Source organism: Anarrhichthys ocellatus, unplaced genomic scaffold (genome assembly GCF_004355925.1).
Source record: "Anarrhichthys ocellatus isolate YVR2014 unplaced genomic scaffold, GSC_Weel_1.0 scaffold20, whole genome shotgun sequence".
Classification (NCBI taxonomy): domain Eukaryota; kingdom Metazoa; phylum Chordata; class Actinopteri; order Perciformes; family Anarhichadidae; genus Anarrhichthys; species Anarrhichthys ocellatus.
The window spans coordinates 7094540-7112053 of NW_022280050.1; the positions used below are offsets into that span (position 1 = coordinate 7094540).

At 41.1% G+C, this 17514-nt stretch overlaps 2 protein-coding genes across 6 annotated transcripts in view; both read right to left on the reverse strand.

Annotated features, from left to right (window-relative positions):
• The window catches only part of rap2aa (RAP2A, member of RAS oncogene family a), a 12216-nt gene extending 9685 nt beyond the window's left edge, over positions 1-2531 (reverse strand). Inside the window, exon 1 of the mRNA XM_031858609.1 lies at positions 1452-2531. Within this exon, the coding sequence (XP_031714469.1) occupies positions 1452-1765 (314 nt within the window). The 5' untranslated portion in view covers positions 1766-2531. The remainder of the gene's footprint in view (positions 1-1451) is intronic.
• A 685-nt stretch (positions 2532-3216) lies between these two features.
• Positions 3217-16697, reverse strand: LOC116389665 (muscleblind-like protein 2a). 5 transcript variants are annotated; one of them, XM_031858546.1, is made up of 10 exons: positions 16444-16697; positions 12676-13313; positions 10773-10931; positions 10458-10685; positions 10081-10335; positions 8780-8833; positions 8246-8393; positions 7979-8014; positions 7189-7289; positions 6279-6379 (listed from the first exon to the last, which is right to left on the reverse strand). In XM_031858546.1, exons 2-10 carry the CDS (start codon positions 12847-12849, stop codon positions 6365-6367), a joined length of 1170 nt encoding a protein of 389 aa, XP_031714406.1. In that variant the 5' UTR covers positions 12850-13313; positions 16444-16697; the 3' UTR covers positions 6279-6364. The 5 variants fall into 5 exon arrangements, with proteins under 5 accessions (XP_031714407.1, XP_031714405.1, XP_031714408.1 ...); XM_031858547.1 differs by lacking the exon at positions 7189-7289 and having other exon boundaries at positions 3217-6379; positions 10458-10664; XM_031858545.1 differs by lacking the exon at positions 7189-7289 and having other exon boundaries at positions 3217-6379.
• Positions 16698-17514: the final 817 nt, after the last annotated feature.

A 17514-nucleotide genomic window follows, 5' to 3' on the forward strand; every position in this document is an offset into this window, starting at 1 on the left:
CACACACACACACACACACACACACACACACACACACACACACACACGGCGCAGACTGAACATACCTCTCTCCTCATTCTTAACTCGTATGGGGGAAACATGTTGACCTCATTCTTTCATCTGGAGCCACAGATTTATAGGATTGTTTATAAGATGCAAAGAGCACTTGAAAAAAGGATAAATCCAAATTGGTGACAAAGACTAACGGAAACTAATAAAAAAACATACATTTTTACAATGAGCAAATTTGATTTCTAGGTTACAGAATGGACAACAAACTGTCCCAACAGAGACACTAAAGCCTGTAATGACTGCACTGTCCTTGTGCTAAGCGTTAAGTAATTAGCTGTATCAGTAAACAGTATGAGCTTTAAGCTGCACTGCTTAAAATATGCTCCATCATTAGAACAGCCCCCCGTCTCTGTGGAGCCTGCCGGAGTGCCTAGATTGACTGGAACACATCCAGTGACACCTGCGATGACAGATGAACCCACTCAGTCACAACACAGCGCATGCTGCCACCGATGATTTAACCGGCAGAGGCATCTACGACACCGTCTATTTACGCTCTCAATGGGTTATTAACATCAGGCCATGTCACCAGGTGAATGTACAGCAAAGGTGCAGTGTGTCTGCACAGTGTAATGGCCCGGAGTAAAAAACAAACAAAAAAAAACCCAATGACGTTACAACATAACCACACAGCCTCAGCTAACCTCCTCTCTCAATCCGGTGACCTCATATCTGGATCATCTGTGTTAACAGCGCTCACACATCAGACAATGTTATGCTTTCAATTGTGCCGCTCTTCCTTAAAATGCTTGTGCAGCTTGTTAATTAAAAACATGGCTTCATCTCCTCCGCGCGATAGTGTGCGTTGTGAGCGGGGCTTCCTCTGGTGCACTGAATCCTGGGTATCCCTGGCTGGGTGTTTCACTAGGGTTGCAGCATCCGGCACAGTGGGCAGCAGCTTAGAGGATCACAGGCGGCATCTAGCAGCGTGATGGACTGGCTGCTCTTCACATAGTGCTGACGGAATGAGGGGGGGGGGGGGATCAGCGCTCTGTTGCCCAGATGTAACTGTCTAGAAACATTACAAAGTTTGCAGGAAAGCGCCGAGGAGATGAGGCTTCTCTTAGAGATCACAAGTGCTTGTTTTTTTTTTCTTCGAGCTGCTGGGTGTGCAGTGCAAGGACATTCGCTGACCTACAAGCAGTGTGGGTGAGACCTGGCACACCAAAATAGAACAGGCTTGTTGTGGTGGTTGTGTGGTGTGCCCTGAAGATGCTCAGCATCTCCATTCAAGCTCAGTTCTCAGACCAGGCCTAGGCCCACCCTCAAAATACAGGGCCTGATAAAGGCCAGCACTGTGTGCTGTGTGTGTGTGTGGAGAATAATACCCAACACTTCTGGACAAATCTGGACATTTACCTGCGCATTATTTCACCCACCTTTTCACTCTTATGATTTGATCCCTCATCGGCTTTATGTCCTGGAAGCTCTGCTGGTTGACGAGGCTGTAGACCAGTATGAATCCTTGCCCGTTTTTGATGTAGAGGTCCCGCATGGAGGCGAACTGCTCGGTACCGGCGGTGTCCAGGATCTCCAGCACCGAGGGCGAGGAGTCCACCTCGATCTCCTTGCGGTAGAAATCCTCTATAGTGGGGTCGTACTTCTCAATGAAAGTCCCGGTTACAAACTGCACGGTGAGGGCGGATTTCCCGACCCCACCGCTGCCCAGGACCACCACTTTATACTCGCGCATCGTGGATTAAATCAAGTCGTAACTAAGGTATCAAATCTCCGCGCGTCATTGAAATGAACTCGAGCCGTCCACGCCACGAATCACATTGACAATTCGCGTCCCATTTCGAGCGGGTTGTCAATAACACGGTCCTGCTCGCCGCTGCTCAGCTAAGGCAGAGCACAAAGACTCGGTGCCCCAAGATGGATTTCATTGTAGAAATTCAACCCATGCAGGCCAGACACCGACAGCTATACGGGCACCCGAAGGCTGCAACTGTCCCAAAATGTGCACGGGCAGGAAGGAAATATCGCCCGATGATGTGGCGCGTGCGGGTTTTCATCTGCTTAACTCACCCTCTCTATGCATCAGAAAAAAACAAACTTGCTCCATCGAGGACACTGGGGAAAAACGCTGGCTTAGTCTCGAGAATGAAGTGCAGGCGCAATTTTTGCAAGCCCGGACGCCGCCTCGGGAAAACAGCACCGACTAAAAAGTATTTCCACACTTAATTAAAGAACTTGCGTCCCTTTGTTTCTTTTTCAGCATCTCTGGTGTGTCTCCGCTTCTCCCTCGCTCTCCGGTGCAATCCCAGCCGCCATACTCTCGGGTGTGGAGACCCCACGGCCGCTGCGTAACCAACTGGTCCCCGCTCGGCTTCCGTACCGAGGTAGAAAAAAGGAAACTTATTACGGACCCTCCCTCCCTTCAGACGGATGTGCGCGCGGTCCAACAGCCGGCCTCCGCTGCCTCTAAACCCCACTCGTGCCTTGAACGGGAGCTGCACGCGGTCAGCCAGTCACATTCAGCGGTTGCATTTCCGTTCATGTGTTAAAATTCCCATCATTGCCCCAGTGACATCCACGGAGAGCTCGTCCAATCACAGGGGCGGCTCGAGGATGTGTATCCAGGAGGAGGAGGAGGAAAATGCACCGGATGCTGTTGCTATGGTAACACTGCTGCTGTCTCAAATTTGAGAATGACGAAAAAGATGTCAACAAAGATATTTGAATTATTTATGAGCCTATTTATTGATCTGTACCAGTGCAGGCTGCATTACCAAGACATTACACCTATTTGTGGTCTGGAAAATCATTAAATGTAACTCTATTTATGTTCTATATACATATATATGTTCTATTCAATATAATTGTATGTATTTGATTACATTTTTTTTTTTTAAATAAAATAAAAAAAATAAAAAATCTGTTTTTTATTTCCTATTATTTTGAGAATATAATTTAAATGCTTTTCTTTGCCCGTGTACAGCACTTTGCCTTATTACCCAATGTGCTGTACAAACAAAGCTGCCTGAGACTCTCTTACAAGACAACTCTCAGACTCACTACCTGAAAGAAATCATTTATAAAACTAAATTATGGAACAGGTTTAAAAACAACAACAACGTACAGGCTTTAGTTTTAGTCTTATAATGACATAAATATGTGCAAAATCAAACAGAGCTCAAAGCACAGCATTTAATTGACATTTATTTATTTGCAATATTAGATATTACACAATTTGGAATTTACAGAAGCAGAACTATCAACATGAAATGTTTAATTATACACAAATAAAATAATTTCCCCAAGTAAGTTAAAAAAAAAACAAAAGAAAAGAAGAAGAATAAGAAGAAGAGGGGACAGTTTATATTCAGGACCGGCATATTTCGTGGTGTGATGTAATCTAACGAGCACTGTAGCCGGTCCTATCAGGATAGTTTTGGGAGTTTATTTTACAAACTGTCATTTTGGCCTCAAACTCAAAACTTGTCTAGCAATAATATCACAGAAAAAGATCAGTTAAATGTATTTTACTTATTAGACAATATAGAACTAATAATTACTAAACAAATACAAATTCAGGAGTAGATTAAAGATAAGGCAAAGTTCACAAAAAGCATGTCCTCTCAGTCCGACGGTTGAGAAGGTGCTTAAGTCAGTCCGACCAAACATTCTAATACTGTCCACATCTTTCTGATCCAAATCTCAAACAACTTCCATGTGCAGGTGTATCCACGACTTTCAAGCTTATTTGCCAAAAAGGTGAAACAAACATTCGGCTCGACGCCTTTTATTCGCAGGTAAAATAAATAAGGGAAAACATCTCATCGATCTAATAATAAACCTAAACTTTGAAAAGAGAATGAAGGTTCAAACAGCTGCTGTGAACCTTAAACTCCAGATCATCTGATCAGACTCTCTCGTGGGTGGATTATACGTCTGCTGCAAGATGTTAACATGCAGTGGTGCCCATATAAAACACAAAACTCAACATTTCAAAATATATTCTCATGCACTGGATCACTTACAGTGTTTCACCATGGCATTAAACGTATCCGACAGTACAATCTAATGTGTTTCTGTGAGGAGGAAAAATCATCTCAATCCCTTACAAACATCGTTTTTAATCACTGCAACTTCAGATCGCCTCAACAACACAATTAGATGACAAACTATTATTACACTATTATGAAAGTTACTTTTCCGTAAAATGTGGCCTTTTTGTACATTAAAAAGCAATTCTATGGCCTTGCTCGGACAAAAGGCTGTTGTCCCTCTCAGGTGACAAGGCGGTGACAGGGACGAAACGTCTCGAGCTTCTCCGCGCTCCGACGTTCGATCCCCGGACACAAGACGGCTTATCGTAGGCTAACACAACAGATGGCGGCCCTTTGAGGAACCTCCAGCAGAGCTAACGTCGCTTTAATAAATTACATTCATCATAAAATAGAAGAGATTACATTTTTAAAAGTGTTCTTTTTCTAATGTTGAACTATTAACATATGCAAGTATACTCCTTATATTCCAACTAATCATGTATGAAGGGAAAAAAAAAGAAAAGTGAACAAATGAAACATGTCTTGGTGGATTAATCACACAAAAGTGTACACACACACCGTTTTCTTTAAAAAGAAAACGGTTGAAAAGACAGAACAGGGAACTAAAACTGTGTGTCGAAGAGAAAGCAACATATACGAGTGATTTACATCTTTTTGTTTTTCTCCTAACCAGACACAATACCCAGTCTGTCTGCTGTCAGTTTCAAACAAAGCAGGGCCATTGCATAATGTGGTACCGAACAAACTTAACTTAACCTCCTTAAATTCTACTTTACTACATAAAGTATTTAGCCGTGCATGAAGCACTTATCTTCTTAAAAGTGGATGAAATGAAGCTGGATGTTAACTCTCATACATAGCACACACACACACACACACACACACACACACACACACACAAACGTGAGCGTCAGCGAAAGTTAAATCAACTAATGCGCTGACAAAGCTTTCCGTCTTAACTGTGACTTAAGTAAGAGTGGATTTAATGAAGTGATTTTTTTCACACAAAGCCTTTTTAAATATGCACGGATATCCTCATCTGTACAATTCTTCAGGCACTTATAACATTCAAATATTACAGTACTGACAACTGATTGTAACATTAAGACTAACAGTTACACAACTCCTCCCCTTATACGATTACTACGATTACAGGAACTCTAGTTTGAATATAAACGGTGGTAATTTAACACCCGTTTCGTTTAAGGGTAACTTCGATTGGCTGCGGAGGATCTTCCCAAAAACATGTTCTGCTTCAGGAGCCGGTTTCACAGAGTAATGTGAGACCGGTGGTAATGTTAGGCCAGTCCGTACGCCGCAAATGTTGTCTAATTGAAGTCGGACAGTTTGCTTATTTGTCTTTTTTTATAATAAAGAGGATAAAATCGAAATGTTTGAATCATCGTTGCTTTACTGCCTTAAAAGGAAAAGTATCTGCAGCAAATGGATGATACAGTATTTAAATACTGTATATGCAATGCAAAGGCACACCAGGAGGTGGAGCACTGATCCTGTTCTCTGAGGCTGACAGGGTGAACGAGACGGATGGACTAACCACAATCTAAAGGAAACTATTTAGTTTGAAATAATTAAAGCTGGCACTAGATACACAATCATTAATAAAAACAAGTTTACATTACACATTCAACAAAAGGAAAAATAAGGTACAATTTAAACAATCTCTCATATAGGACTCCTTTTCACCTGGTTTTAACATGTATGCTTTGTAGATTAGATCTGTCCTGCTCATCTTTTCCTCTTGTAATATTTACAAAATTATTATTGTCCGTTTGTTTCCATATCATATTATATTATCTTATCATATTAAGGAGTTACTACTGTGTCTATACTGCCTGTTTTTGTTTAATTTCCATGTGTTTCCTGGTTGGATTTGTCCAGAAAAGGTAACTTTAATGAATGAGGCTCTTATATGCAAACTAATTAAGAGGCTAAATGCACTTCTGAGCGTGTCAGAATTAGTTTAGGAAATAGAAACCCGGATATTAAGCACGTTACTGAGGATGCATGTTAATGCGGGTGCAAAGGTGCGTGCATACAATGATCTTCTGTGACAATCTTATAACACAGTATAATCCTAGTAACTGAGCTATGTAAATTTATTATGAGAGATCAAAGTAACGTCTCCAACGTTTTCCATCGGTGGCGTTATCGGCATGCAGCTAGTTGCAGGTTGTGTGTGGCGTTGACAGAATATTTACAGAGCAGTTGTTTGGCGTCTTTAACGGCAGCGACACGGCACAGACTTCCGTTTCTGGTGGTTACTTGAGGATGATCTGTTCCAGGAGCAGAATACAGAACACTTAGTGGTGGCATTCAATGGAAATACACTTACCACATGTGTTTTTTGTTACATGACTAAAGTGCTCATCAAGCATCATCATTGTGATGGGAAAACAATTGATAAAAATCAAATGAAACAAAGACTTTAACCCCCTAAACTGGAAATATTGCATACGTGTATAACGCATTTTATACACTTTTTCCCAGAATTCTGCTTAAAAACAAGCAGCAATATATAACGTTGGATAACTCCACTGCAAGTTAAAGTCACATTTGCAGCTGAAGCTAACAAAATATAAATAATACAAATCTTAAAGTCAAATATGACACAGATCATACAAACTGAACATCTCCAGTCCTGAAAGATGTCTCATTACAGTTTGATTCATAAAAATCAAACCCTAATCAGGACAGTATACGACAGATGATAATAGTACAATTAATACAAATATTGACTAATTAAATAACCAGCATGACAAGTACCAAAGCTAATATTGTGTTCAAGTATTCAGAGAACTGCATATTAAGTAATTAAACAGGCGCTGAGATGGAGCAAAGCAAAACACGTGCAATAAAGAATAAATGCAATTTATTTTCAGATGGAAGACGTAAATACTGTGAGGACTGTCTGTCATCGGGGGAAGGGGTGAGAAGCAGTCTACTGGTGCTCTACAGGTAGGTGAAGCTGAACGACAAGCAATGCAAGCAAGGAAACGCTCTATTGATGAACTCCGGATGTAAAGATGAAGCACTTTATTCGGAGCTCAAGGATCTGTAGAAGAAGAGGAAAGAAGGAGCAAACCTGATTGGCTGGTGCTGACGCGGTGGCTGCGTAGGGCACACTTGTGGCGTGAGAAGTTGCTGCAGAGACAGTAGCAGGCGAGGCACTGTACATCATGGGGACTTTTTCAGGAAGGGAACCATGAAAGCAATGAAAAGGGAGGTGGAGCATTATGGTAACCATAGCAATGTGTTTCCTCTCTCTTGCCAGGCAAATACAACATGACATCATCAGCAGCGGCGGCGGCAAGCCATCATCGGGTTAAACCAGCAGGTGTGATCGCACAGCGCAGCGAGACAGCGGGGGAGAACGTAAGAGGGTAGCTGATAAGAGATAACATCTGTCCATAATGAGACGTCAGAATCTACACTAAAGCCATCAGACATGTTTTAATAATGTGAAACATTTCAGAGGAACCTAAGGGATGCTGATCATTTCCTGATCCATGGTGCGAGGTATCTCAACAAACAAAATCCACCAAATGGCTTAAATTATTATATTGCTATTATTTATACTACTGTTAGACTACCTGAAGGGATGTTTGAGAAAGGATTATTGATATTACAAGAAATAATATACCACAAGAATTGATTATAAAACAAAAACACACGCGCATATATATATATATTCACATTTACAGAAAAAAAACTAATCATTCTCTCTGATGATATTAGAAGTGGTTTAAATGCTGTTCCTGCTTTCCTATACTGTAACAACAAACACTTCAGATGACTATGAAAGCGTCACACATATTCTACATTGATAATAATGAGACATACTTATATATTTGATAAATAAGGAGAGGACCTACCAATGCTGTTACCGGGACCCATGCAGAAGAGAGAACCTGTGTGGAAGAGAGAATACAATTTAGCGTGATCGACACATATCAATGACACCACATGAATACATATTTGGTGAGGTTAGCGCAAACATTTAACACCCAGAGTGACCGATTTAAAAGATATGCAGATTAAATTAAGTAAAACACTACATCTTATTTCTTCAGGCGAGTCACAAGGAAAGTGTGAATGATATTTGTGAGCAGTGCATCGTATATAAAAAGGAAGAAGCTCACCTGTCGGGTAAAATGTGGGCTGCTGCTGCAGCTGCGAGTTGGCCAGAGCCTGTTGGTAGTGCAAAAAGCTGGGGCTGAGCAGAGAGCTGGCCCAGCTGCTCTTCTCAAACGCTGGTCTCTTTGGTAGCGGTACGCTGTAGGGATAGGCCTGCGAGGAAACAAGAGACGAGACATGACACACCAACACTTCCTCTTCCCTCTCTTCATCTACATTTGACTTAATATTTAGTATTCATCTATAAACAAAAAAAATATATATATATATATATGGAGAAAAAAAACGGCAAACACAACTACACAATAAAGATGATTATCACATAGCGGAAAAATCAGGCATGTTTTAGGATACAAATATGAATGGAATAACCAAAAGATTTTAAACAATCTATCAAATTAAGTATTTAAAGCTACTGATGATGACTGTGTACACAAAGACTATATGAGACTTGAAGAAGCTTTAAAATCACAATGACAAAAATGAAAAGTTATTACAGTACAATTAAATGCTACAACCAAAGCAAAAGGTGAAAATACCAGGTCTACAGTTGCCTCGAGGGATCGCTTCATTGCTTTGGCAGTCGACTGAGTCTTTTAATAGCAGGCAGCGAGCACATGATGGCAGTGGGCCAATGGGATTCAAGCGTTTAACATACAGGTAACAGCAAGCAGAGGTGCGTCATGGGGGACAGCATTGTGGATAGGTGAGAAGGGGAAAACAAAAACAAAATAATCTGAATGTAGTTTACAACATAAAACACAATATTCATGCACAGTAACCAAAATAACCAATTCAAAGGAACACACTAACTACATACTCCTTCATTAGTAGCTCAACATGTACAGTTACTCAATAGCTTCGGTAACACACATTCACAATGACAGGGCACCGTCTTGTATACTTCTTATACTGTATATAGTATAATTGAGTTTAATCGTAATCAAAACACTACCACTTACATGATGCAATCACTGCGATATACACACTATATACTTCTGAATACATACACAGATTTTTCAGGAAAGGGATAACAATGTAATGCACATCAAGCACTGAACGTTTGGATTGTTAAATGAGAAATGATTTGGTTTTATGAGTAATAGCCAAAGGCAACAAAGCGATGTCATAACACACAGAATGCGGAGCTCCATCTGACACACTAAGGTTTGTGTCGCCTTCTCTACTTGTGCTGTACAATATAATTGCCTCTGTGAGTTTAAAATGCCATCTAAATTTCATGCAACAACAATATAGTGTAAACGTAAGTAACCATAAAGGATGATATTACTGGAATGTGACGTAGATGGTCTATGGAGGGCAGGGAAGCATATTTTACTGAAGCCACATGGCCGGTGAGAGACCTGAACATGAATTATCGTTTTGTATTTTAAGATAAAACTGAAACCAAACGAAGGGGAAACTGTCGAGTTGGTCGATAATATAGAACAGATGACTTTTGTGCCACTACGATGATTCATACTTATATAGCACATTGTTCACTGTTTAACAAGCCATGTCTGAAATATAAAAATATATGTAAAGCTCTGATTTTGATTGACAGGCCTTTTACTACAATAACTTGACAACAACAACCATAAATCTAATCTTTGTAATCTATGCTCCGAATTATCAGAAGAGAAAGTGCAGCGTTCCCATTTATGACTAAACATCACTGTTAAGGGCTTACTCTGCCACTACATTACCTACATTAGAAATAATAGTCGTGCTCCACATTCAGTGATGTCATGGCAAACACAATTACACCAAAAACCTCCATTATTATTGGCAAAAATCAGGTGTGTTTTTTGTGTGCAAAGTGAATAAGGCTCAGTCTTACCATGCCTGCAGCTGCGGCCTGGGCTGCCACGGCTGCGTGATTGCCTTGCTGTTGACTGGATTTGATCTTGGCCTGCAAGTGCGCAGGCGGGTGGAAATACTTGCACTTCTCCCTGGAGCAGCGGCTCTTGATGTAGTCCATGCAAACGGTGACAGTGTTATCGGTGGTGTCGATCATCGGGCTGTCACTGGGGTGAGCGAAGCGGCAATCTGTCTCCCCTCTTGCACAGTTTCCACGCTGAAACTCACGGCACACCTGAGAGGAGCGATTAGAACAAACGGTGAGCGTGAATGCCGCATTTCGGCATGTAGCCAGATTATGTCAACCCACAGAACTACTAATGATTGTTTGTTTTTTTCGTTGTGGTGCATGAGTACCTCTAGTTTGTCTGTACGCTGCAGCTTCTGTGAGGGAGAAGAAGAAGAAGAGGAGGAGGAGGAGGAGGAGCTCTGGACTGTGACAGTAGGGCTCCCAGAAAGCAGAACTTGGCTGCTGGAGAGGTTGTCTGTTGGGATGAGGCTCATTCCGTGGCTCATAGGTGTCATGTATGAACCATAGCCAAGACCAGTGTTTGTACCCAGTCCCTGTGCAACATGAAATGTCGGCTATGAGGGAAAACGTGACATATTACAAGGGAGACGAGCACCATAACACAAGAAGACGTTCCTCCCTAAAGACTGTGAGGACCTTACCTGCAGGCTGGGTCCCGGGATCATGAGCTGCATCTGTTGGGCGAGCACGGCTGCCGCTGTCTTTTGCTGGATGAGGTTGTTGCGCCCGTTTATCTCCAACTGGGTTTTTAAGTGTGAAGGTGGGTGAAGATACTTGCAGTTTTCTCTTGAGCATCGGCCCTGTATTTAGGGAGAATAGAAAAGGCATGAAGAACACTTCGTAGCATTCCTGTAAATTATCTTGTTGTTTCCTATCATGAACTATTACAGATGTTCAGACAGGGCTGTAAGGAGCATGATGGTCCAATGGGAATGCAATGGTGATTTGCATTATATTTTCAACAGTCTGGTTATTAAGCTCAAGTATTACTATCTCATTTTAGACTTTAAAATGAGCCTACCAATTTTATTCCCATCAATCATGCATCTGCATTAGCCTAATGAGAGGTTAGCTTCCCCCTGCCCCTTATATTCAAATCTAGTTAACTAATTTCATATAATTTGCATTTCTCCCGAGAGATTTATATTAATTACTTTCAGTGGATATCCATGTAGGTTGAACTGTCCACATCGTTTCATTAGTCTGGCTATAGCTGAGAAAACGCAGCACCGAGAGAAAGTATTCCCCCCCCCCCCCCCCCTTTAATGTTTTATTGTTGTATAACTTTTTAGTTTACGGTTGCTTGTTAGCATGAAATGAAAGTATGCCTTGAGTATTACACGAGGGAGCTCCATTGACGACTCTTTGTCTTTCCCGTACGTGATGAACGGGTATGCTCAGTAGAAGTCTGAGAGTCGTGAGCGCTCGCCTCTGGAAACAGCTCAAGCTTGTGTATCAACAGGACTCTCACCTGCTTTAACGGAAGTCATGCGCCGCTAGTTACAATAGCAAAGCATGTGCACAGTCTGTATAATAAGGTTAACTCTGTTAGGAGCCAATAAAATGCCTAAACTGCAAAGTAAGAGCAAACAACATTGGTTTGTGAGCACGACTTGGGCAGCTAGTTCTACGTGTATATTAATAATAAGTAAAGGCTGAGGGTGAGCAACAGCTACTAAGTTAGCACCAGTTGACATTATACCAGTAGCAATGTTGGGAACAGACAAAAGCCTATTCATAAAGACATAAAGATTCATGTGACGTCATCACATGACTGCAACAACTGTGCGTTGACCTCTTATTTCCAACCTCGCAACAGACAGTAGGGATTCCACATCTCTATTGTGTAGAATTGTTCTATTGTTTATTTGCAAAAGTGCACAAACATTAAGTCCACAAGTTAATCTTAATATTTTGATCCAAACATTTTGAGAGCCACATTGAGGTCAAATCAATAAATGTTGTTTTTAGATGGAATAAAGTAGCTCATTTGTGGTAAAACCTTCGGTTCAGGCCCGACCAATAGAGCACAGAGAAGGCCAGACAGGCAGTGTATAAAGTGCCTTCAGTGAGGAGATAAGACGATGACTCAACAGGAGTATAATCCTGGGAGCAAAGCTGCATTGTGTGATGATAGTGAATATGTGAGGCTGGATTAAGGCGGCCTTGGTCTCATTCAAGGCAACCGAGCAAACAGGAGAATAAACTATCTGTAGTCCAACATCTGACTGGTATCTTACTCTAGTTTTTTGGGGGAAAAGTGTCTCTTTGAATATGATGAAACAAACACCCTGACCCATGTCCTGTTTTTATCACTGTAGGTTTGTTTGACTGACAGGTTTAACTGTTTCTAGATGGAGCCTGCACCCAAAGAGCACTTTGATTAATTTCAAAAAATGAAGTTTTGATGTGCAATAATACAATAGAGAAAGCATTCACTCAGGGACACAGGTAACAGCTTTCATGGGGTATAAGATAAGATAAGACATTTGCAAAGTATAAAGTATACAGTCATGTATATAGAGGGTGTGCAGTATTTCTTACCTTCAGTGAGTCAAAGCAGGCAACAACTCTCCCATTGTCAACTTGGCAGCTCTTCGGTGGATGAGCAAATTTGCATTCCTCATCACTGCGTGAACAGTTTCCTCGCTGGAACTGTCGACACACTTCCAGAGTTAGCCATTTTGTGTCTCGTACTGAAGAAAGGTTCAACGCCATGACCGAAGGTTATAATCATAAATTAAAAATGTTTTAAGTGAATCTATTGGGCCTCATACACCAAAAAAAAGCTGTAGGGTTGGCTTTATGTGCAGAGTCCTCTTTTAAAACAGGCTGGCGAGTCCTCCATCAGCTGGAGCACAATGATCAGATGGCTGGCCAATCACTGACAGATCGCCCATCAAAAAGAAACAGGAAACACCGGAGACGTGTTGTTGTTTCTCCTGAAACATTCAAGAGTATACTCCACAAATGATGGTGGCCATAAATATCAGACAAGTGAGGGGGGAATTTAATGAGTACTTGTCATTTTAGTCATACATTCTCAGGTCATTATTATCTGTGGCTCTATTTCAGCGTTTTTAGGGGCTTGTTGTTGCTCAGAGTGGTGCTGGAGTCAATCAATGCAGACGGACCAACTTCAAGTCCAGGATGTGTTCTCGAAGGCACCTTTTGTTGGTGATCTGAAAGACAAAAAGCGTGTATGTTACAGAATTTGTATCCAAACAAATGAATTACAATTATGGTGCAAATAGTCTACAAGTTGGCGTGTTTAGAGCTACCGTAAACACTCATAACATCTCATGGGCTTTCTTCTATTCGCGAGAGACTTCTACAGCAGTGTACAGCAAAAAGCAGATTAGGTCACGCAATAACAAATGTGGTCTTTTTGTAATTAGTCAAGTTATATTTAGCTATGTCAGACTCCCAAGAGCCAAATAGTTGAAGTCATTTCCTAAACAGAAGTCATTCTCTGGTTCCGGTTCCTCAGATGGGAGCATGTGCTGCTTTTGTCTCCGTTATATCACCGTTAACAGAGTCTTGTTTGTCCTCTTGGAGTTTGGGATATTGTGATGGACATTTTGTGGATTAAACAATTACTCAAGAAAATAATTGGCAGATGAAGGACAAATGATAATAATGGACAAGACCTGAAAAGTCAAACACCGACGGCGAACTGGGAGTAACAAAACGATACGAGCGGAATACGTTTAAGAGGAGCCAGAGCTTTGAGTACACAGCGGGCAGTATTAAAATGTGTTGAACAAACCACCAGACTGAGGAGCAGTCAGCGTCGTGGAAGCTATGTCTGCGTACAGACTGACGATAGCACTGCATCAAAAGTCTGCCCAACAACTTCAGTGAGGCGGTTTCCTTCTTGGTAACTTGGACAATACTTCTCTACAGTACTTATTGTAGTACTCCTGTGATCTTTGTGTTTGAATCCACATTAATCTCTCAGCCAGTCTGGTTTTTGTCTGCACAAACATCTCACGATGAACACCGTGACGTTCTCCAGCCTAATGTTGCTAATGGTAGCTCCAGCCAGGCCTCTTCAATAACAATCAACAATGTTAACCATATTAGAAACACAATGCCACAGTTCTTGTGCTAATCAGGGATGTGTAGCTAGCTGGTGTCATGGTAATCAATAAATCAATAACAGCACAGAATGTAAACATGTTCAAAGCTCCAATCCACAGGGCCATAACATGAATGTTACACATATAGATTCAGGTGTCACTCTCTGTTTGCTATTACTATAGGAAGACACGAGTGCTTGGTGCTAAATTGCTACCATCAGATATGCTGACTCTTTGCCCACCAAAGCACATAGAGAATAGAAGGACAAGCGAGGTAAAGCTTGAACACACACCAGAACGGGACAGTCGGACCAGCATACTGGCTGGTAAAGCACACAGGAAGTTGCTGAGCGGGCAGAAAAAGGTGGTTAATTCGTGAGCAGAATAAATACTTAAAAGAGTTGAGAGGTTTCTCCACTGGGAGCAAGTATCACGGTCTACACATGTACAAAGAATCCAAAGGCACATATTGAAAATAAAAACCTGCTGTCGTTTACCCGGATCGTCTGCTATAGCAGCCGCTCGGCTTTACTGCATGCTATCCCACAGCATACTGCAGCAAATTCCTTTGGGCGCAAGTCAGGAAACAGAGCAAGAAAACCTACCTCCCTCACTTCATGGAGCACTAAAGAACTTCTTTCCTGGACCGAGGATTTAGGTTAGGTATCCAACTTTTTAGCAGCTAACTTGTTTGTATAGTGACCGTAATAACAGCTTTCAACCCCCACTCTGTTCCACAGATTCAGTGACCAAAGATTTCCTCTTCACAACAGTAAAAATTTGCCTGTCCAACTCTGGCTGAAACATTTCGAGCCACCCCCCCTTCCTGTCTGGGTGCCAACCCTCCGGGAAGACCCTCCCAGTCAGAAGTCGGCCAATAGAAAGGCAGGAGCCGATGCACTGTTTGTTCACAGCTTGGAGCAAGGCACTGCTGGCAGTTGACCCTTTATTGAATCAAATGTAATGAGTTAGGAAGAGAGTGAGTTCAACAATTATAGTATACCTACTAGCACTATACAAACCTTTTGTCTAAATGAGACTATGCACAGAGCATGTAGCACATCAATGTACTGTATGTCCTTTACACAGTGCCCTGCAAGTAAATTAATAAAATGTATGTAATATACGCCTATGTCAAAAGCTCCATTTTGTATTACTTGCCGGTTAATCATAGCTCCACAAAACGGCCTCAGTATGTTTCTATTAAATTTTGTACCACTCCATAATAAGACAAGTTTTCAACTTCAATATTGATATCAGAGTATATCCACGTGCTGTTGTTTTTTTTACTGAAGAAAGTTCTCCATCATTATATTTACTGTTGTACCATCATTTCACTTCTAAATTATGCAATATAACACATGTTAAATGTCATTTCTCATGCAATATAACATACCCACCATACAAAATATGGTAATAATACTGCATTTCATATCACACTTTTGTGGAGCATCTTCATGCCCAGAAATTCTGCAAACCTACCTTAATAACACGGTGTTGATCCAAGATCATACACCCAGATTTTGCAAAGATGCATAAATAATTAATTCACTTGTGAAATCCAGAATGACAAATCCCAAGATGACAAGCTAATGTGTTTTTACTAAATTTAGCAGAGATTAACCTCCTGTTGCGCAGCTGACTTTGTGTTGTTTAAATTGTATTTTTCTTGGCGATTTTTCTTTAATTTTTGAACATGAGGCAACTTCTAATGTGTATTTCTGACACATGCTGCCATATTCAGTCCACTTGTAGGCGGGTATATGCACACTTAAACGCCTTTTGTGCGATTGTAATTGTATTTGAAGCCGTGAGAAACTTTAAATCATTTGTGTAGGATTGTTGTCAACATTTGATTTGGAAGGGGAAACGTGAATTTCGGTTGTCTGATAATGGATGCCCCGCCCATACCACGTTACTGTATACACTGTACAGATAACGTTATGTCTCTCAATTAACAGACAGCGGAAAATACAATAACTCTCCAATGACATGTCAACTAACGTCAACGTTACCTGGCATCATCGTCTGCAAACGTCGTGTACTGCATGTTAACTCTGATATGCATTCTCATCCTCGGCTACTTTAGCTAGCTAACCACAAACACTTAGCTAGCAAGCTAAAGACACCGCTGTCACGGGGCTAAATGGTATAAAGAACGTTAACATTAGCATTGACGTTTATTAGCTTACGTTAGCCGCACTGTTAGCCGAGGAGTGCACCTGCTTACCTCATCATCACGGATGAACCGCTTTCCCAGAAGGAAACAGCAATCACGCACCAGCTCGGACAGTCAACATTAACGAAAACAAGATGTCAACTGCTCCCGGAAGGTCTGTTCAACCACCCAATTAACGTGTTGCTCTGTTCATAGAATCGCAGCTTGTTATTTCGACCTCGTTTCTTCTTTACTTTACTGTAGCACTGCACAGATTTAAGCTAAGCAACAAGCTTTTGACAGCTTACTGTACGTTCGTCAGTCTAATGTGATGACGGTGTTTCCCGGGGGTGAGCTGAGAGGCATTCAGGTTATCGATAATTAAATATACACCGTTTAAAATAGAGGACATCAAACTAAATGTAACATTACAATGTAAATGTATTAGGTTAAGTTTAACGTAGTCATCTTTTGGCTAAAGTAGACCATTCTATAACTTATTATCCCCTATCATCCCCCCCTACGACAGGAAAGTGGTACGATCCACACGAATGCCAGTAGACTGAAAGGGCAAGGGTTTGCTTGTTACCAAGGGAACAGCCCAAAAAAAACTTGAGTTTTTGTGCTGTTTTTGTGAGAAAACACGCTTTAATACAATTATCTAAAAAATAAGTATATTAATATGAATTTCATAATAGTGTGGTGTAAATATTGTTCCCTATAATTTGTATTAATCCCTGATGAAGTAGCCCATCCTGAAGAGTTGTGTATACAAATTATTTGTATGAGAAATAATGATAATGAAAGGCTTGTTATAAGAGTTGTACTGAAAAACCTGTGATTTGTATAATCCGTGTATGAAGCCCAGCTTTATTGGTCTGCTCAAGGTCAAATAAGATGGATGCTAACACAGATCAGATCAGTCAGGGCGGGTGAGAGGGAGGGAGATTTCTCTACTACCTTTAATAACAGATTCCTCCCATAATAATCTATGTCAGCGCCACATTCTGTCTTATCTGTTTAGTGCTAGACTTTACAAAGCATGCGCCCCTGATGGCTATTTTTTCTTTATACAATAGGCCGAAAGTATGGAGAGCACCCCCTTGTTTGCAGTAGATTTACACTGGTACTATATGTGAGTGT

Coding starts and splice junctions, on each gene's coding strand:
- LOC116389665 (XM_031858545.1), bottom strand. CDS start 12,849: ATGGCGTTGAACCTTTCTTCAGTACGAGACACAAAATGGCTAACTCTG. Junction 10,932..12,675: donor CCTGCTTTGACTCACTGAAG/GTAAGAAATACT, acceptor CCCTAAATACAG/GGCCGATGCTCAAGAGAAAA. Junction 10,686..10,772: donor TCCCGGGACCCAGCCTGCAG/GTAAGGTCCTCA, acceptor TTTCCCTCATAG/CCGACATTTCATGTTGCACA.